This window comes from Zonotrichia albicollis, chromosome 8 (genome assembly GCF_047830755.1).
Source record: "Zonotrichia albicollis isolate bZonAlb1 chromosome 8, bZonAlb1.hap1, whole genome shotgun sequence".
Lineage (NCBI taxonomy): Eukaryota > Metazoa > Chordata > Aves > Passeriformes > Passerellidae > Zonotrichia > Zonotrichia albicollis.
In genome coordinates, this window is record NC_133826.1 from 30,795,952 (window position 1) to 30,816,753 (window position 20,802).

The following is a 20,802-nucleotide window of genomic DNA, read 5'->3' on the forward strand; positions in this document are numbered from 1 at the left end:
TTTCCAGCACAGCAACGTGCCCTGGGGAGGATTGTTTCATACAAAACAGACCTTTGGATAGGCTTTTCATTTCCTTCACAGCCAAGCACAAAGGAACAACAAGTCCTCCCTCCCAATAAAATGACAAAGTCGGTGACACAGCTGGGCTGGCTCTCCACAGTGCCGCACCCACGCCATTCCCAATGTCCTGCAGGAGCTGGGTCACAGTCCTGAAGCTCCCGCCCGCTTCACCCCGCACCCCAAAATTCCCCATGGGCAGGAGACCCTGCCTGAGGCTCCACTTTTACACTCCCTTGGGAGAAAAATGTATTTGTGCAGGGAGGGGGCGAGCCCGGGTGGGCAGCACCCCGCGAATCTCTGTCTGGGAGTGGGGTTAATTCGTTAATGAGAGATGCCGACCACAGCTCCCGCTCGGAGCGGGGCTCCCCCCGCAGCCCACGCGTGGGCAGGGCCGGGGTGCCGAGGGGACAGGGCTGGGTCTGGGGGCAGCGGGGCTCGGGGCTGTGGGGCTGTGCCCTGCAAAGGACGTGCAGCTGGAGGGGTGCAGGGGCAGGGGGTGCAGGGCTGGAGGGGGCGCAGGACCCCGCCTCGGGAGCCCTCGCAGGGCCGTGCCCCGGGCTGTCCCCTCCAGCTGCGGGTGCGGTGCACATCTGGGAGGGGCGGGGCGCACATCTGGGCGGGGCGGAGCGCACATCTGGGCGGGGCGGGGCGGGGCAGCCGAGCAGTGACTTCGGCGGGGCCGGCGTGGAGCATCCCACAGGCGGTGCGAGAGGAGCCCCGAGCCCAGCCGAGCCGACAGCATGCCCAAGTGTCCCCGCTGCCAGAAGGAGGTCTACTTCGGTAAGGGCTTCCTGCCCCGTCCCAGCCGCCCCCGCCTCGGGGCACCTGCCGGGCACCGATGCCAGGCTGGGCACCCTCTGGGCCCCCCGGCTTCTGGCCCCCGTGCTGCGCAGCCCAGCTCTGCAGATTCCTGGGCTATCCCAGAACTGCTCAGCCCTGCGCTGTGGGTCCCCGGGGTGCCCCGGGTGGGGGATCCTGTAGATGCACCCCAAGGAGATCCTGGCTGCAGAGGGGCTCTGGGTGCTTCCAGAGCAGAAGGGAGCCCAGCCCCACTTCCTCCCCAGCACAGCCCGCAGCTCTGAGCCGCTCTGGAGCCCAAAGGGCCGGCTGGTAAAGCCCGCTGCTCTGAAAGCCTGGGCAGGTGAAGCAAGCACCTTCCCAATGGCAAATCGTGCCTTCGGGCAAGTGCCTGGGTCAGTGGGTCGCCCACACGTTGCTCTGTGTGGTTGAGCACAGCAGAATGACACCTCTGGGTGCTATTTTTAAGCTGCTGTTGCAGGGTAGGTGTGAGCCTTGTTGGGCTGCTGTCTGCTGCTGGGCTTCCCGCAGATGTCTTCCTTCCAAACTGGGGCCCAAAGCTCCTGCCCCTTCTGGGGCCGTGGACCTGCTGTCCTGTCTGAGGGTATGTGGGGTTTGAGCTTCTCACTTTTCTGTCACCTTTTGGAAGGGGCAGGTTCCTCTGCCAGACCTCTCCACTTGCCTGGCATAGCTGAACTCGAGGGGGTTTGCTGGGAGCAGCTTAGAGACACTCCTTGCTCTCTGATTTACTGAAGATGAGGGATCTGGAACCCAGGTGCCATCACTGACTTCTTCCTCTGCTTTATTTCTGCTCTGCTTGTGCCTGTGCCCCAACTATTTGTGCTCAGCCAAGGAGCTGGAGGCTCAAACACAGGAACTGCTCTGTGTGCGTGTCAGGGATGCCCACCCTGGGGAGCTGTGCTGGGGCTGGCGTGGGCACTGCCCAGAGAGCTGCTGGGCTGTGGTTCCTGTGGCTGGGCAGCGCTGCCTTGCCCTGAACTCACTGCTCGCAGCCAGGCTTTGGGACGGTGGTTCAGGCACAATAGAGTTTGTGGTTGATATCAGGAGGCACCGAGGTGCTGGTGGCAGTGTGTGCCTTCCCTTGGTGTGGGTCAGTCAGCCAGAGCTGGGTTTGCTGTGCCCACAGGTGTGGCCATGGAGCAGCTGGGATGGCACCGTTTGACCAAGGAGGGGTTTGACCTTGTACTTATCACGCTTGCACTTATTAGAAATGTCTCTGTTGATGAGAGGCTGAGGAGGGTTCAAAAGCTGTTGGAAGACCAAGCTGGATGCGTGATTTCAGTGCCTGCAGATTATCCAGAGTGCTGGTAGAGGAGGCACAGCAAGCCTGGCTCTGGGGCACCCTGAGGCTTTGGAGCCTGGCGGTCCTGCTTGGGCGTGCCTCAGGCTGCTCTGGGCTAAATTGTGTCTGTAGAGAGCAGGGCTGGGGAGGAGGTGATGCTGAGGACCAGGGATGGGGTTTGCAGGAGTTTTGCCTTCATGCCTGAGTGCTGTAAAGAGCCTTAGCAGGGCTCCAGGTGCAAATACATGTGCAGGAGGGGGAGAGGCTGTGCTCCTTGCAGAAACCTTGCAGTGACAGGAGGGTCCTGCCTCGGGCCAGGCTCAGGCTCCTGGGGGCACCCGGGGGAGGACACTTGCTGCTGCCAGGCTGCAGGCACAGGGGGCCCTTTGTGCCACTGGGGAATGGCAGCAGGGCTGCCTTGTGACATTTGGGCTCTGCCCCCGCTGCCACCTCTGCAGCCACCAGCTTGCTCCTTGCACAGGCTGTTGTGGACATATTTGGACTGCAAAAGGTGCTTCAGGCTGCCCAGGGCCCCCCAGGGCATGCACTACCCACACTGGCTTGGTCCCGTTTGCAGGCATGGGGACGGTGTTCAGACCTGACTTTGACATGATTCCTGTGGACAGCTCTGTTTAATCACTTAATAAATTCCCAGGAGCTTGGCTGCCAACATGAAGAGCACACATGCCTGCAGAAAATACCCTTTTCCCCCGCTGTGCTCCAATTAAAAGGCCCCCTGTGCTCCCCCCTCTCTCCACAAACATGTCCTGGCTCCCATGCTGTCCCTCCCATGGCTGCCTGAACCCCTGCCAGGCTCCAGCTCTGCTCTGGTTTGCCATGGTGCCAGCAGAATCCGAGCTGTGGCTGGAAGGGACTGGTTTGTGTTGGCAGGGTGTGGCACTGGCTTTTCCTCCCCAGTCCTCGCCAGCATCCCCTTTCACCCCTGCCAGCTCTAGTGATTTCTTGGGCTCCAGCTCTCTGGGGAGGAATTAATCCCCTTGCAGGCTGATGTTGGAAGGAGGGAGGTCCTCAGGTCTTTGGAAGGTGGGGTAGAAGCCAGTCCATCCTCATGGATGCAGCCCTGCTCACCCTGGGTGTGGCACCACTGCTGCAGATCCGCGTTCCTGCATGTGCACACTTGGGTCTGAGCACAGTGCCCTTTGTGCTGCACCGACAGACTTGAGAAAATGCCCAAGAATGTCCTCCCTAGGGCTGACGGCAAGGCAGCCAGTCTGCCAAAACTAACTTGTGCCTGTTCAGTGCCTGAACTCACCCACCTCCTTTCCTTTCATTTCCATGGCAGCCGAGAAGGTGACTTCTCTGGGGAAGGACTGGCACCGGCCCTGCTTGAGATGTGAGAAGTGCAACAAGACCCTGACATCTGGAGGCCATGCAGAGGTGAGGTTTTCTGCCCAGCAGCTCTGGGTTTGCTGCACCTGGGGGCTGGGACAAGCAGAGGTGGGGCTGACGCTCTTTCTCTCTCCCTGCAGCACGATGGCAAACCCTACTGCAACCACCCCTGCTACGCTGCCTTGTTCGGGCCCAAAGGTGGGTGCCTGTGCTGGGGTTGTGGAGGGAGTGAGGGGGCTCGGGGCTCCTGTCTGGCTCAGGGCTGCTGTCTCCTGGCCAGCTCCAGCCTCATGTGCTCACCCTGCCATGGCAGTGCTGACCCCGCTCCGTCTCTTCCAGGGTTCGGCCGGGGAGGAGCTGAGAGCCACACGTTCAAATAAGCCTCAGGTTGGTCCTTCCCTCGGAGCTCCCCTCCTGTCTCTGGCTCCATGAGTCTGTCCTCCCTCAGGCCAGTGGGGAAGGCAGGCCTGCCACAGCATCCCTCTGGGCTGGCTGTGACTCCCAGCCCTTCCACCAGGGCTCAGGAGCTGGGTGCCAGCTGCTCCTCTCCTCCAGCCCCAGCTGACTGGCAGCACCAGCTCTGGGTGCCAAAGGCTTTTGCTTGGTGACCCCTTGGCAAAGCCAGGATCTGTCCTGGAGCACTGCTGTCCCTGGGATATCTCTGCTCCCAGCCCAGCCTGACTTCATCCACTCCTCTCTTCCATCCCTCTCCAGGTCTGACGTCCAGGGTTCCCAGCACAACCTGAGGACAGCACAAACACACCACAGCAGATGCATTTTTGTTTTTAATTCACCCTGTACTAGACTAGCACGTTCAAAGCAATAAGTAACCAAGGCTGGGCTGGTGTGGAGAGAGGCTGTGCTCCAGATGGAGTGCAGCCAGGGTGGGGATGTTGGGTTGCCCTGCTGGGTAGGAAATTTGGCTGAAATTGCTGAAGGCTACCTGGAGAGGAGACCGCACCCTTCCAGCCCAAACCTAGCTCTGCTTCAGGCATCCAGCTCTCGTGGCCGGGCCACAGTTGTATTCTCAGTCTTTAATAAATGAAAAGATGCTTCCCTCCTGTAGCAGCTGTGTTCTCTGTAATGGGAGTCCCACAGGACCCGCTTGTGAAGTGCTTGCCACCTGCTTGATGCCCCTGGCCTTTGGATTGAGGCCCACGCTGTGTGGTGGCCCCATGTGCCCTCAGCCGGGGCACAGAGGTGTCTTGCTGGGAGGGGAATGACTGTCACATCAGGACAACCTGGTATTTGCTGCTCCTGATCTGAGCAGCCACCTGAAAAGGCCAAGGGAAGCAGGAGGTTACTGTGGAGGCAGAGCCAGCCTCCCCCGGCAGGGACAGTAGAGCTGTGGTGTTAGAAAGCAGGAGCTGGCTCCAGAGCTTTGCTCTTTCTTGTTTCAATGGTTTTGCCCTCCTGGAAACACGGCACTGACAGATGTCAAAGATGTCAGCTTGAGGAATGTTTCTAAAATGATTTCTTAACCATGTCTTTCCCTAACCTGAACAACTGCATTTACATATTCAGAGATATCTCATCACCCACTGGGATATTTTTGTCTACAGTTTGTGCATGCATTTCCTTAGAGGCTGCTCTGCATTTTACTGTGACATCAGCCTTCCTGGGACTTGGCCAAAACCCTCAGGGCTTAGAGACACATGTCCAGTGTCAAAATCCTTGGTGTCAGAAGCAGCCTGATCTGATAAGCATCTTAAAACTTCCAATTAAAACTTGCTTGATGCTGCAAGGTGCTGCCTCGCCTCCCACCCTGACAGCACAACAAACACAGGAGTCTGTGTCAAAGGCAAACCCTGGCTATTGCTGCTTGGTGTCATCAGGCTTCCCAGCAGCCAGGACTCGTGGAGACCTCCTACTCCCACTGCTGCCTTTGCCAGCAGCATCCCGGGGGTGCCAGCAACATCCCGGGGGTTCCAGCAGCCTCCTGGGAGTTCCAGCAGCATCCCAGGGGTGCCAGCAGCATCCCGGGGGTTCCAGCAGCATCCCGGGGGTGCCAGCAGCATCCCGGGGGTGCCAGCAGCCTCCCGGGGGTGCCAGCAGCATCTCAGGGGTGCCAGCAGCATCCCGGGGGTGTCAGCAGCATCCCAGGGGTGCCAGCAGCATCCCGGGGGTTCCAGCAGCATCCCGGGGGTGCCAGCAGCATCCCGGGGGTGCCAGCAGCATCCCGGGGGTTCCAGCAGCATCCCGGGAGTGCCAGCAGCATCCTGGGGCTGCCAGCAGCATCTCAGGGGTGCCAGCAGCCTCCCAAGTGTGCCAGCACCCATGGACCCGTGGCTCCTGGCCATCCACACCCTGTTCCTCTCTGCCAGCCTGCCTCTGGGCACTGGGACATGGCTCTCCCTGCCAGCTGAGCTTCAAAGGAAACAAGCGATAGAATCTCAGCAGCCTGACGGTGCCACTGAGATAGTGTTTTCCCTCGGGCGTTTAAAGCAATGGCAAACACAATCCCTGTCATCCTCAGGGTTGCATAAGTGTGTCCAGCTGGGCAAAGGACCCGTGGATTTGGCTCAGGGTCCTTCCCAGCAAGGCCCTGCACTAAAATTGCAGAAGCAGCTTATTCCAAGTCCAAGGGGCCAGGCCAGCAGGGATGAGGAAGGAACCAGTGGAAGGTATGGAAAAGCAGGGGCTGCACAGGGGCAGCCTGGGCTGATCCAGCCCTTTTCAGTGGCAGTGGCTGCAGCTGGGGCAAGAGGCAGTGTTCTGCTGTTTGCTGTGTGCTGCTGTTTGCAGTGTGTGCTGCCCAGGGCTCCCTTTTGCTTCTGTCTCTGGCCATGGATTTGCAGTGTACTTGTGGTGCCTGGGAACATCTCTCCCTGTCCTGGGTGTATGCAGGGATGCAGGAACTGAGCTGTGCCAGGCCTGTGCAGCTGCAGCTAAGCCTGATCCTGTGGGTGCCTCACTCTGTGCTGCAGAGGGGAATATATGTGTGCATTAAAAAACAGGGGTCCCTCAAAAATGGCTGGGGACCAGCTCCTTGGTATGGATTGCCAAAATCTCCTTCTTAGAGTCCTGTTTTTCTGCTTGCCCCACAGTAAGAGCTCCCACTGAGATGGTTTTTAGCCCCAGGACTTTCTGCTGGGATATTCTTTTCCAAGAGCCGTGCTTGTACAAGCCACGCTCTCTGCCTGATCCAGCCTCAGGGCTGTGAGGTTGGGCAGTTCAGGCACAGGCCACATCCACAAGGAGCCTTGGTCAAAGAAAATATATGAGGAATTGATTTTTTCAAAAACTCACTTTGGCCTCTGGAGAGGAAGCAGGAACAGCTGTATCTCATTTGATGGGAAATCCTTGGCTCCCCCCTGGATGCTCAGTGAGGCTCGGCATGGCCGGCGCGCCGGGGAGGTGGGCTGTCAGCAGACAAAATCCTTTCTCCTTTTGAACACTAAATCTCTGAGGCCTGAGTGTGACTGCACAGACAGGCAGCAGTGTGGTTTCCAGCGCCTCTCATCTGTGATGCTTTTGGTTCTGAGCCTTGGCGGGAGCTTGGGACAGGCAGGAACGGTTCCTTCCCTCCCAGTGTGGTGATGCCCTGGCTGTGCTGCTCCTGCAGCAAGGAGAGCAAGATGCTGAGGGCAAATCCCAGCTTTCTGCCCATCTGGGACCGCAAAAGTTGTTGGGTGATTTCCAGCATGGTGATGCCCAGCACAAAACTTCCCTGCTTTGGTGACCTGAAATGCCACCGTTGGTGACTCTGAGGAAAGGGGCCGTGCTTCCTCTGCCGTTATTTCCTAAGCTTGGGCTGAGATCAGTCTGTGGGCTGTGGAGTGATAGTTGCTATAAACACTTCATCACTGTGACAAAAAAACAAACAACATCAGAGTTCCTCTGGCAGCTGGGTGTGGGCGAGCCCCAACGCCCTGGGTAGGGAAGCAGAAGAGATTTTGGCAAAGACAGAAAACAGGATGGTTTAGAAACTTAACTGCTGCTGCTCCCCGTCCCAGCTTTGTGACTTTCTGTACAGAAGAGGAGAGGGGAGAAGAAAGAGGGCTGGGGGGCCCTTCAGCTGTGGGGGCACAGTGCAGGCAGGAGTGGCCAGTGAGGGTGGCCTGACCCTGTGTGCTCCTCTCAGCACAGACTGCCAGACCTTCATCTGAAGCAGGGGACAGCTGTTTCCCTGTGCCTGCGGTGGCAAGGGAGGTAGCTCAGGTTGGAAACCCTGCAGCAGGGTTCTCCTCAGGGTCATGCTAAGGAGGGCAGCAGGCTCAGCCCCTGGGCAGAGCTGTGCTCTGGCAGTGTGGCTGCAGCCTTCAGGTCACATCTGGACTAACATGTGCTGGGTGCCTGGGTCAGCACTGCCTGGCTGGGGCACCAATGGGGCCGCTCACCCTCTCCTGCCAGCACTGATGGGACACTGAGGTGACATTTCTACCACTTCCCTTGAGGTGGTTTGTGCAGCCTCTGGCTGGGGGACAGTGGCACAGGGGCTGTGGCTGCAGGAGCTTCCTGCTCTGTGCTGTGCAGAGCTCATGGCAATGAAGCCGGGCTGGAGCTGGGTGGTATCCAGTGCACCCCTGCTTCGGGGATTTTTAAGGCTGATTTGTGTTAAGCTCAAAGAGCTCTGATATCTTTTTGGTCAAAAAAGTGTCTGCCCATGACCTAATGCCTCAGAAATCTGCCCTCTTATGCAGACAAGTGTGGTGAGAGGGGCTGTGCAGCGGATGTCAGGCAGCAGGAACTCTGCGGGGAGAGATGGGACTTCCCATCCAGAGCTGCAAAGCAGTGGTTTGGGGAACCCCCATCTCAGCAACGGAAACAGCTCTGCAGAGGTGAAAAAGGGGGGGTCAAACCTTCTTCCTGATGGGGAACGAGACCTCCAGCAAACATTGATGATACTGAAGGCAGAGGGACTCTGGGTAAGACAGCCAGGGGTGTAACTAGAAGTGAATGGGACCATGAACTGAGGCACTGGAACCTGAGGTCTAGCTAGGGAGCAAGGAGAGGAGGGCACAGGCTGCTCTACTCTCACCCCTTCCTGCTGCTGGTGATCCTGTGCTGGAGAGCAGCTGGGTGCAGAAAGCCTTGGGGTGTTTATCAGGTCCTGCGTGGCTTGCCCAAGCAGGGAGTGGAAGCAGAAAGGTTGACATCAAGCGCCTAGAGCTGAATTTTAGTTTCACACCTCTTGTGTTATTTTCAACAAAAGAGGGAGAGTTTCCAAGAGGGAAGGGTCCAAGGACTTCTTCTCACTGAAGCCTCTGCCTTCTTTTGGTGAGTCTTGTGTTAAAGGCGCTGGGGGAGGAGATCACAGGGAGTTTCCCTCTGTGCAGAGGAACTTGGCTATTAGAGTAAAAAGGCTGAAACTCCCAAGAAGAGAGTTGCCGTGACCTCAGACCTACTTTTTAATTGTTCCCAATTCACTTATCATACTGAAAGCCCTGCATCAGAGGGTCTGAAACACCAACACCTTTCTTAACCATCCAACTGCTGGGAGCTGACCTTGAAGTTTGGTGCTACAGCCCACACACAGGCCTGCTGCTGACTGACTGCCTGTGTCCAGGAAAAGCTGCACCAGAGCATTTGTGGGGTCATGGCAGCATTGCTGCAGCCCATGGATGCAGGCAATGCGTGTCCACAGCCCTGTGCTCGCTTGGCTCCTTTCTGCCAGCACCATGGCCATGCTGCCAGGGCAAGCCTTTTCCCACTCTGCTTAACTTGATGTCCCAGTGGGGGAAGAGCAAGTGTGTATGAAAGGGCCAGGAGAGCACGGGGAAGGAGCTGGAAATGTTCGCAGTGGAAAGTGGTACAGGTCAGGCAGACCTGCTCAGGCTGTGAAACGCTCCAGCCACCCAAGGCCTCCCTGGAGCAGGCAGGGAGGGAAGCTGTGCTCTGCTCTGACAGCTGCTCAGCAGATACCACTGCAGGAAGGAGAGGGAAAGGAGAGGGGAAGGAGAGAGGTGAGGAACTCTGGCCACCCGAGCTGGCGGCAGAGCGTGGGAAGAGCTGATGCCTGGCTTGGGGGCCTGGCCAGGAGACAGGCTGGCTCCCGCCCACGCCTTCACGGGGATAAAAGCATTAAGAACAAAACCCCAAAAGACCAAAGAAGTTGTTTTTGCAGGAGGAGAGCTCCCACCTTGCCCTTGGCAGAGCGGACTGAGGTGACATCAGGGAGCGGGCAGGGATGGCTGCTATCGCATACAATCGGCATGAGGCAATGGGACAGGAGCCATCACCACCTCAGGCAGCCCTGTGCACGCAGCAGGGCCGTGTGTGGGGCGAGTTGCCATGGCACGGCTGCAAACAGGCACCCTCGGCCCCACTGAGTCACCCGGCACGGCAATGGCCATGGCTGACACATGGCACTGAAATGGGCGGCTGTGGGACCGTGTGGCACCACACGGGCCTGGGAACCCAGAGAGGGCAAAGTCCGGTGGCCTCTCCCAGCTAAAGAATCCCTGGCTACTCAGTATGTGCCTGGACTTTCCCTTGCCATTGTTGTCCCTGCTGCCGTGCTCACCCTGAATCTGCCTCAGTGCCTGGGAGCCAGGGACCAGCTGATAAGCCGGCTCTGTCCTGCTTCCTTTCTGTAGAGAGGGTGCTGGGAGCTTCCAACCTCCATGATGACATCAGGGTTGTATGCTGATATCAGCCACGGCTGGTTTCCATCTGCCAGAATGCTATTGCCTGGGAGAGGGGAGTGAGGGTGGCCTGGATGAGCAGGGCTCTGCTGCCAGCAGGGTGCCATCGCCACAGCATGCTGGGGCTGTCACACTGTCACCTCCATCGCCTGTCCATAGCACAGCATCCATGTCTGCAGCAGGAAATCATTGCCTTCCCTTGGGCCCCTCCCACGCTGGAGCACGGCCCAGGCAGCGCAGATAAGTGGGGCCTGGCGGGCCGGCAGCGAGCACCCGCTGGGCTGCTGGGGTGCTGGGAGCCTGGGATGCTCTGCCTGGCCTCCCGTGGTCTGGTGCCAGCCCTGCACAGTGCCAGTGCCCTGTGTCAGCTGTGCCCACGGGGCTGCATGCCGCGGGAGCCATGGCACGAGGGGACACTGGCCAGCATAGCGCCAGCCCTGTGCTGGGGCTGGTTTGGCCAGCGGGATGGAGGGTGGCACAGGGCTCTCGGTGTGAATCCCAGCTGCTGAGTGTGATGTTGGCTGGCCTGGGGGTTGGCTGGGGGACAGGAGCCCACAAGGAGGGGTGATGGACAGAACCACTCCCTGTGCGTGCACCGGGCCGTGCGGGAGAGCCCTTGTCTCGGCAGCTGCCCTGGGGTGGAAAGGCCTAGACAGAGGAATGTGTGTGGGGACAGGGAAAGCTTTGAGCTGGGTTTATGGAGTGGTCAAGAAAACACAGGAAATTGGCTGCAGCTGAAGGTCCTCCTGCCTGGAGACTGCAGCAGGGACGGGAAAATAGACAAGCGATGTGTCATGGAGGGAGCAGACAGCGCCCGATAGCAGCAAGGCATGGAAAGCCAAGAAGGGTGCCAAAGACAGCACAGGATTGTCCCGGTTCGATAAGGCTCTGGGCAATAAAAAGGGACTTTATGCGCTGTGGGAAGCCAAAGGCAAGGAACCATGTGGAAATGCCAAGCCTGTTAGGAAGGAGAGCAAAGAAGTGGATAAAGATTGCTGAGCTAGAACTGGACAAGGGATAAGGTAAATGCTTTCCAGGCCATTAGGAAAGGAGGATGTGAGACAACAGCTGCTAGAGAAGATATTTTAAAAATCCTTAAGCCTGGATATCTCACACCCAGGGGTCCTTTCAGGGCTGGCTGGAGCAGGAGCCAGGATCCACAGGATGGGGAGAGCTCTAAAGCAGCACTCACCACTGGAAAGGGCTGTGCTCTCCGGCACAGGGGTGGGAGGCTGGAGAGGAGCAACCAGAGGGAAGGAGTGCAAACACAGTTCACGTTAGCTGGAGGACCCTCTGGACCACTGTGATTTCTCTCCTCATTGCAAGCAGCCATTTGGCTGCAAGAGCCTGCTCCGTAGCGGGAAGGAATTTCACATGCTGTTTCATGTCGTTCAGATACTGGTGGAAAAAAAGTAAAGGCACCGCGCTAGATGCGCAGTGAGCACATTAAATGGGCTGTGAGCTGGGGAACTGGCCAAGAAACCATCAGAGGGGGCTTCCAGCAGGTCTCATGCCCAGGCACAGGCAGGATCCCCGTGGCGCTGGCGGAGCAGACCCGTGTCCCTGGCACAGACCAGCTGTGCTCCCTCTGCTAACCCACAGCAGGAATCCATCTCCGTGCCAGGTTCTGGTTCTGTAAACCCTGGTCACGGCCAGGCTTCTCTCAGGAGCTCAGGCTTCTCTCACAGAGCAGCTCTGGCCCCCAAGGATTAACCCCTGGGATTGCTTCATGTTGGGGGTTCAATGCCTGGGGACCCAGGCTGGGCACAGGAATATCACAGGGAGAGAGAGCAGGAGGCAGGCAGGAATATCACAGGGATACCGCAGGAATATCGCAGGGATATCGCAGGAATAACGCAGAGTTGCTGCTGCCCAGCGCTGCTCCCCGTGTCCCCGGAGCTGTTCGGACTGCAGTGAGCTGTGCTTTTGCCATAGCTCTGCCGGCTTTTGCAGCAGCTCTGTCCGCCAGGAAGGGTGGGGGGAGCTCGCAGGGCTTCCCGGGTGTTTTCTGCCGGGCCAGGAGGCGCGTCCATGGCTCGGGGGGAGGTGACACACGTGGGTGATAGCCCGGGAGCGTCCTGTGCCCCCAGGCATGAGCGCAGGCCGAGGGAGTGTCGGGACCACCGGCGGTCCGGGAGGTGCGGGGACATCCAGAGATGTGCAGAGACATCCAGGGAGATGCAGGGACAACCAGGGCAATGCAGGGACATGCAAAGAGTTGCAGGGACATCCAAGGAGATGGAGGATGATGCAGGGACATGCAGGGACATCCAAGGAGATGGAGGATGATGCAGGGACATGCAGGGAGATGGAGGATGATGCAGGGACATGCAGGGACATCCAAAGAGATGGAGGATGATGCAGGGACATGCAGGGACATCCAAGGAGATGGAGGATGATGCAGGGACATGCAGGGAGATGCAGAGACATCCAGGGCGATGCAGGGACATGCAGGGTGATGCAGGGACATGTAGAGACATGCAGGGACACCCAAGGAGACGGAGGATGATGCAGAGAGATCCAGGGAGATGCAGAGACATGCAGGGAATTGCAGACACATCCAGGGAGATGCAGACACACCCAGGGAGATGCAGGGAGTTGCAGACACATCCAGGGAGATGCAGACACATCCAGGGAGATGCAGGGAGTTGCAGGGCGAGAGGCAGGGCTGGCGCGCCCGCAGTGCCCCCTCCCCGCGGCCAGGGGGCGCTGCCGCGGGCGGGCGGCCCGGAAGGGCGCTCCCGCTGGAGCCCGGGGCGGCGGGAACGGCGTGATGCGCGGGCGGCAGCGGGAGCAGCCCCGGGTGCAGCCCCGGGAGCAGCAGCGGCAGCGGGGCCCGGCGCTGTCTGCCGCCGTCGGGGCGCTGTGCCGGGCCCTGCCGCCCCACGCCCGGCCCGCCCCCGACACCCTGCGCCGCGCCAGGTTCGACCGGCCTCAGGCGGTGAGCGCCGGCCGCTCCGCCCGGAGACCCTGCGGGGCACAGGGCAGCGGGGACCAGCGGGGACCAGCGGGACACCCGAGTGCGGCAGGGCCCGGGAACACACTCGGCTCTGCATGGCAGCGCCACGGGCACTGAGCCTCGGGCAGGCCCTGCGTGAGGGGCCGCGGTGTGACCCCGGCTCGCTGTGGTCCCAGCTCGGTGCGGTCCCGGCTCGCTGTGGCCCACGCTCGCTGTCCGCCCAGCTCACACGTGTTAGGGAATCTCAGCAAACTCGCCGCTCTGGGAAGGGCTGTGTCTCACTGTGGCTGTAACTTGGTGTTTCACCCTGATCTGCGACACCTCCTCGGTGTCGCCTGGGGTTGCTGCCCTTTGCCGTACCCAGCTGGGGTCTGGCTGCTTTGCCTCCGAGGCTGCCAGCTTGCACACAGGGTACCTCCCTTCCTCGGCTATTTTAAGGGTTTTACGAGTGTTGACTGAGATTCCAGCCGTAAGAATCACTGTTTGAGTTTGTCAGCATGCTGTCCTTGTGCAGCTAAGAAACCATTCCCAGTTCCAGCTCATTCTGTCGTGCCTCTGTGAGTTTGGCGCTGGTCAGATGTGTTCAGGTGCCTGTTTGACTGTGGCTGAGCTGGGCCATATGTGGCTGTATCAGAGCAGATTTTGGACTGCTCCACACATGGGTCTCTCTGTAGGAGTGCTGAGTGTTGCTGTACAACATTAGCCCTTTTCTTTCTGGGTGCTCCTTTCTATAGATGCTGTGTTCACCAGGCAGCAACGTGAACATAACATGAACAGGAGCATTGACATACATGAACCTGCCTGATCAGATGGTGCTGGCTGGGTCAGCAGATGTGCTATTCCATGTGTGATGTTCAGATATGGGCTTAATTGCCTAATTAAGACTAAATAATTACTATAGCAGATATTTTTCCTGCTGATCTCCCCTTCCACCCCTCTCTTTTGCAGAGCCTGGACTTCTGGAAGCTGCTCTATGTGCTTCTGAAGCAGATCCACGGGGGCAGCTGGACAGAGTCTGATGCCATAGGTAAATAACATCATTCTGGCTGACTGCAGTTTCCATCTGTCCTGGGACTGGTTTTGTAGCACCTTTGGCTCCTTTCTCCCTGTAGTGAGTGCTCTGTGTTGCACACCTGTGCCACCAACTTACCAGGCCTCAGGTTTAGTGATGAGGAAACGTGCTGTGAGGCAGGTTTGCTACTCTTTGTCCTGGAAACTGGGATGTTCCACGGGCTCTTGCATCCCTGTGACATTTTATTTCAGGTAAATCTCTGCAGTGATGTTATGCATTTGCATTCTCAATATCTGCAAAGACAGAAGTAGATTTGGTTTTTTCCTTCTTTTCCCATTCATACCATGATTCTGTTGGTCATTTTCTATCCAGTCCTGTGTCAGAGCCAGGAAGTGCAATGTGAGAACCATGAAGGCAGTGTTTTGGATTGAAGTTCTAGACAAAACAAGAAATGGACTGTGTGTGATTACTTTAGGGGGACTGTGAATAATGTCTTTAAGGACAAGGCCACTGCTCCAGAGAGGAGCTGAATGCAGATTGGCTTCTCAAAACAGCAGAAACACTATTTACTTCTTAAATGTACCACTACTCCCCACCTTCTCTCTTGAAACATGTCTATCTAGGGCCTTTTCATTGTATGAGAATTGTGTTGTGATGAATCAAGGTCTCCTCATACCAACTCCATTTAATATTCACTTGTGCCCTTGGAAGCAAAACACCCTAAACAGCACTGCATGAGCCCCTGGTTGGCTGTGAGCCTGGTGGCTCTGTAAATGGAATTAAGAAAGGTTCAGCACTGTGGAATGCAGAGCAAAACCACCAGCATAGTTCAGCTGGTAGCTCAGCAGGAAGTCCTGTTACTCGCAGGACTGCTATTTTTCATTTGGCTGTCTTTATTTTTCCACTCATCCACAGTCTGCTGTGTATGGCAAGTCTGTTTATTGACTGTCTCCCACAGCATCGTGGATGTGGTCCTGCACATTGCAACCTTATTGGGTCCTGGCTGCTCCCATACTGATTGCCTGTAGCATCTGGGGACAGAATTTCCAAGTGCACATGGCAGGTTCCTGGCTCTGGGGACAGCAAACACAGCCTCAGCTGGTACATTGTGAGGTACCAGTGTGTGGTTCTGCTGAGAGCTGCTCTGCTGATTTCTGAGAAACCTTTTTAGTCACAACTTGGTGATTAAAGCTGAAATTCAGGCTGGAGAGCTGTACTGTTTTTCAAATGACACTAATTACTTTTGCTTGGCAAGTGAATGAGTTGTCTGCTCTGAACACAATCGATATTTTACTGCTTTTCTTCTCTGCCCCAGCTCTGGTCTCTTGTGTATTTAATGCAAATGAAATAAGCCTTGGGCATAGGCACTAAATAACTTTCTCAGGTTTGTGTAGGATCCTGTTACACAACAGAGAATTGAAACAGGTTCCTCTAATCCAAGTCTAGTGCCTTAGTCCGCAGATCAAGCTTTGCTTTTCTTTGCTCTTTTGTACAACCTCTTAATTACCTTGGTTAAAATAAGGAGGGCAGCAGTTGCCAGATCCCAGAGGAAAGCTGTGAAGACTCCTTTGGTCTAGGGGTTACTGTGAGCATAGAAACAGCTTTCTGGAAAAGAGAAGCCATTCTCCAGTGATCTTGTATCCTTTATTTTTCAAAAGGAAACGCTGATCTTTGGCCACTTCAGGAATCCCACTGAAGCCTACCAGTCAGTGGTTATAAAATTCTGCTGCTGCTGCCTCCTGGTTTCTTGTTCTGTGAGAATTTTTTCTTCCCACGGTGAAAACTGTAAACTTTGGTGTAAACTTGCTGTAAAACCCAGCCCCTTGAACATGTCACAGCAGTGGGCCCCTGGACAGTGGAGAGTCAGAGTAAGCTGTGTGAATACTCTGGGCATAACCTTGCTGATGGAATCATGATTAGTGGTTTCAATGCTGCTTGTTCTTAACAGAGGCTGATGGACTTGGTTAACAACCTGACAGCCACACCAGATAGCAGTGCAATATGCATTTGGATAGTTGGAGGACACATTTATTTTCTGGGATTGCTTTTCAGTTTTTATGGCATGGGAAAGAGGTGTGGAGCTGCAATAGATTTTTGTTTGTTTGACAAAAGTAGCAGAAAATGTTTTTCTGAAGCTGTAGTTTCCCATAATACCACTACCTATGCAGGTGTTCCTTGTCTGAGTGCATGAAGTCTGTGCCTGTGCTTGTACTTGGTTTGTAGTTCCTTTCCATTTTAGCCTGCCCGCCTAGTGCATAGCTCTTATTTGAATATCATCTTGTAAATCACTGAAAATATTTGTCAGGAGTGGAAGAGTATAGTTTTAAGTGAGCTGAACCCTGAGGTTCATCCCCAGCTTGGTCTTACATGCTGAATATAGTTTTATAAATAATATCTGTGGAGAAGGGGATTAGTTGGGAGCCTTGTGAAGGTCTTTCAATATAAATTTCCCAATCCTAGTGCCATAAGAAGATGTCAGAGAGGTGTCTGGTGTGTCTTTTCTACCTGAGTGATGTTTTTTCCTCTCTCTTGGTTGCACATTATGGAAGAATCCATCTTGGTCCTGGGTGCTCACATAACTGCCATTTATACTTTTGTTGCCATTCATACTTTTGCAGTTTAACTTGAGCACTCTGGAGATGGGGAAAACTAAGGGACTTCTCTAAGGTCACAGGAAGGCTCCTTGAGCCCCAGTTCCAGATCCATGCCTTGACTGCTCACTCCCAGCTCCTGCCTGGCACACCAGCTGCACCCTCTCCTGTGACAGCAGTGTGTTGCAGAGGGAGATAAAGGACCAGAAGAACACTGAAATTCAGGTGGTGAATTGCCTTGGTGGGTCTGGCCTGAGTGATATATCAGAGCAGGGAAACAGTAATAAAAGAAAATAAAAACCACCTGACCTGCTCTCCTTTCCTCCACTTTGATATGTGATTTTTTAAGGAGCTCCTTGAACTGCAGATGGCAGCATGTGATGCTTATTTGCTTTGAAAAAGGAGGAAAGCATGTACTGACCATCCTTCCTTTTGGAGGATTTCTTCCTTTATCTGTTATGGCAGCTCCTTTCTTCACAAATGCACACAGAAAAGGAAAGGATGTCATGAAAACCCTGCTCCTGTAGGAATGTTCACAAGTGATCAAAATAAAATCTGAAATATCTCTGTGCTCCTCTTGTGCTTGAAGGATTGGAGAGCACATCTCCAGTAAGATTTTTAGCAAGCCATAGGCATCTCTGCCACCCTGACATGGGGAAGGGAAGCTGCTTGTTCCATTTACAGGGTCTGTGGAAAGGGCAAATGGAGTGATTTAGGTCTTTGTAGGAATGCCTGAACTGCATAAATTGTAGATTCCTCTAGCTCCACCCAGCTGTGACAGCTGTCAAAGGGAAAGAAAAGAGCAAATCTGGAAGGATGCTTTCATGGCATGGGGGATACTCCTTCAGCCTCCAGCAGCTTCCATCTCAGACTTTGCAATCCAGAGAGGATATGTTTGTGTTTCATAAGGTTCCATGTTCTGTTCTGTGAATCCAGTTTCTCCTTGAGCCTGAGTGACTCTTAGGAGTCCATAGAGTCCCACAGTGAGCAATTTCAGAATTTTGCTGCGTGTGTGAAGAGCATCTCTTTTATCATGTTTTGACTCACATGCTTGCTAACTTTGTTGGCTCACAGTTCTTGTGTTGAGTGTTGTGCAAACAAATCATCCACTCTTCACCAACTGCACAGCACTCAGGATTTTGAAGAGTTTTGTCATATCCATTCTTGCTCTTCTTGGCCTACTTCATCGCTTCTTACAGTGCAGCTGTTCTGTTCTTGTGGTTGTACTTGTCCTTTCTCTTCATTTCTTTCCAAATTTTCTGTAGCCTTAATGGGAGAGAAGAAATAATCACAGGGTCACAGTGGGTACTTGTGTTCTGTTCAGTGTCCTTGCTAGGTTTCTCACACTGAGTTTGCCTTTGGATGCCTGTCAGAACCAATTGTGATACTGTCATTAAAATCCTTATCATCTGAGATGGTGTTCCTGAGCCCACAGAGCACTTCCAGGTCCAGTCTCATGTTATAAGTCAGTACAGTTAGGAACATTCCTTTCTTTGTGCACATAATTTTTCATTTTTTCTAAAAATACTTTTATCTGTCTTTTTAAAGCTTGGGCTCAAGGTTCTGCAGTCCTTCATGATCTGCCTGCATTCTTTACTACAAATATCACATCAGCACCAAGTTTTCTGTCACTGTCACGTTGTCTGAGTGTCATTTTGAGTTGTTTGAACAGCAGCTGTTTAGCACAGAGCCCTCATGTGAAACCACTGTTTGTTCCTGCCCTCTGGTTCTTGTCTGCTGGGTACTTGTCATTGATGCAAGGCTTTTCCTCTCCCCCCACTGCAGTGCCTTGGTTTCTTTGTGCAAGCTGCATCCCAGTGGGAAGTCTAGATGTCTTGCACTGGTTGAATCTTCCTTAATCACTTGCTTCTTGTAGCCCTCAGAGAACTTCAGAAACTTTTTGAGCAGGTCTTCCTTTACAGCTCTTGGTTCTTAGCCAGTACGTGTTGTTTTCATTGTCCCCCTAATTATGTTCTTTATTCTGTTTTTGCCTTAGTACAGAGCCAAGGTTTATTGGGCAGAACCTTTCTTAATAATAACTTTCTCTATGTTTCCTCAGTACTTTACAGCCCTGCTGTGCCTGTCTTGTAGCTGTCAGGTAACATTTGCTGGTGTGAAGGAATATGGATCAGAGCATTCCTGAGAATTTAATAGCCCATGTGCTGTGCTGCATTATCTCTCCTCTCTGGCGCTCAGAGATTTGCAGCAGGCTGTGAAGCTCCTATCTCTAAATTCCAGTTTAGCTCAGGAGTAGAGTGGTTCTGAGTGTTTACTAATTCATAGCATGCTTGGTGACTCATAAAAAATGAATAGGTGAATTGGAGTGGGGGTGGCTAGTTGCCTTTGTTGCCTTTGTTAATTTCCAGGAGGCCATTACGGGTCTTGATCCCAACTTTGAATTTCTTCTTTTCCCTGAGCAGCAGTTCCTGCAATCAGAATGGGGCAGTATAACGAAGGCTTTTATCCTTTCCCTCCTGTCCTTCACCAGTTGCTGATTGTTGCTTATAGATAAAACCTTATAAAAGGAAAGCCTTATAAAACACGGTTCAAACCTTACTATTCTGGCTAAACTAACCTGAGGAAAAAAATTATAAAAATAAAAACCAGTTTACGTACTGTATGTATGTACGTACAATCTATTCTTATGAGAAAAGAGTTCACAGCTACAAAAATAAAAAGTCTATCCTGTGAGTCCATAAAGAAAAAATATAAACTATCTGGAAAGAAAAAAATTTGATCAACATGTACATTAGCCATTACCAACCAATCAACTGAGTTTCAGTAATTTGCTATCCAATTAAATTCAAACAGGGTACTTCTAACACCATATAAAAGTAAAGCTATGTGCAATAAAGATTCAGCCATTGTACACAAAACCCCAAGCATCTCATCCAGCCCATTTCTATCTCCAGCTCAAGGCTACAATGACCCCTGATAAAGACCAAGTCCCCGCTGCCCTCCTGAGGCTGGGTGAAGGTGCTGCCCTCCGAGGAGGCAGCAGTGTGGGGCTGGGTGGGTGCCTGCAGCGCTGCAGGGTGTCACCCTGTGGTGTTTTGCTGTTGCAGGTGCCCAGGTGAGGTTTGTGCAGTGGGCTCTGTGGTACCACGGCTACAGGCGGCCCCAGCTCCGGCGGCTGCCGGCCGACGGCTCCGTGGGCAGCCGGGAGCTGCTGCTGGCCTTCTCCTGGCTGCTGCACTGCCCCGGCCTCCTGCAGCGGCTGCTGGCCCACAACAGAGTGCAGACTGGGGACCACACCTCTGTGTGCACGGTGAGCATGCTGTGTCCTCCCCCCACCCTGTGCACGAGTCACCTGGCACAGCAGCTGTGTCACCAACGGGGTGTCATGGGTGCTGGCCTGGTGCCTTGGCAGGTAAGTGACTGCAGCTTCAGAAAAGTTTGTTTCCTTTCCCTTCTCTAAGCTTTCTGTGTGCAAAGCTTAGGGGTTTTTTGTCACAGGCACGTTTTATGAAAAATCCCTTTGCCAGGGCTTTATCTCCTGAGAAGCCTCAGGAAGAAGAAAAAGAAACACAATAATTATCTGCTGCTGTGGAATGCAACAGGTGCATCTTTGATTGGTCCATGTGGTTGTTTTTAATTAATGGCCAATAAAGTCCAGCTGTCTCAGACTCTCTGGTCAGTCACAAGATTTTATTATCATTCCATTCCTTTCCTTTCTAGCTTTCTGATGAAATCCTTTCTTCTGTTCTTTTAGTATAGTTTTAGTATATCATTTTCTTTTAATACAATATATATCATAAAATAATAAACCAGCCTTCTGAAACATGGAATCAAGATTCTCCTCTCTTCCCTCGTCCTGGGACCCCTTTTAATGCCACCACAGTTCTTTCTCTTTATCAAACTCCCTCCCCTGCCTGAATTCCCTGATTTCTATTTCCAGTGTGGGTGAGGCCACTGTGGAGGTAAGTGAATCTCTTCAGTCCCTCTGCTTCTGGGTCTTGGGCTCCCACACTGAGCTGTGAGTGGTTCTGCAGGGCAGGCAAACAGGTTAGCAGTGAATGCTGGCTGTGTTGGCACTGTTGGGTAGAGCAGGTAAGGCAAATAATACTTTTTGCAAACAACAAGGTCTCAAATGGCAGCTCCTGCCCTTGAGGTAACTAATGACCTTTGAGAACACACTAGAG

General features: G+C 54.2%; 2 protein-coding genes across 4 annotated transcripts in view; both read left to right on the forward strand.

Annotated features, from left to right (window-relative positions):
• Window positions 1–692: 692 nt before the first annotated feature.
• Window positions 693–4,576, forward strand: CRIP1 (cysteine rich protein 1). Its single transcript, XM_005493597.4, has 5 exons — window positions 693–840; window positions 3,465–3,559; window positions 3,652–3,709; window positions 3,851–3,898; window positions 4,226–4,576. Exons 1-4 carry the CDS (start codon window positions 801–803, stop codon window positions 3,889–3,891), a joined length of 234 nt encoding a protein of 77 aa, XP_005493654.1. The 5' UTR covers window positions 693–800; the 3' UTR covers window positions 3,892–3,898; window positions 4,226–4,576.
• Window positions 4,577–12,588: 8,012 nt separating this feature from the next.
• The window catches only part of TEDC1 (tubulin epsilon and delta complex 1), a 70,334-nt gene continuing 62,120 nt past the window's right edge, over window positions 12,589–20,802 (forward strand). For 2 of the 3 annotated variants that reach the window (XM_074546508.1, XM_074546509.1), the window contains exons 1-3: window positions 12,589–13,020; window positions 14,006–14,084; window positions 19,726–19,928. In XM_074546508.1, the coding sequence (XP_074402609.1) occupies window positions 12,604–13,020; window positions 14,006–14,084; window positions 19,726–19,928 (699 nt within the window). In that variant the 5' untranslated portion in view covers window positions 12,589–12,603. Of the gene's footprint in view, window positions 13,040–14,005; window positions 14,085–19,725; window positions 19,929–20,802 lie in introns of all 3 variants that reach the window. The other variant, XM_005493598.3, reaches the window with a different exon arrangement.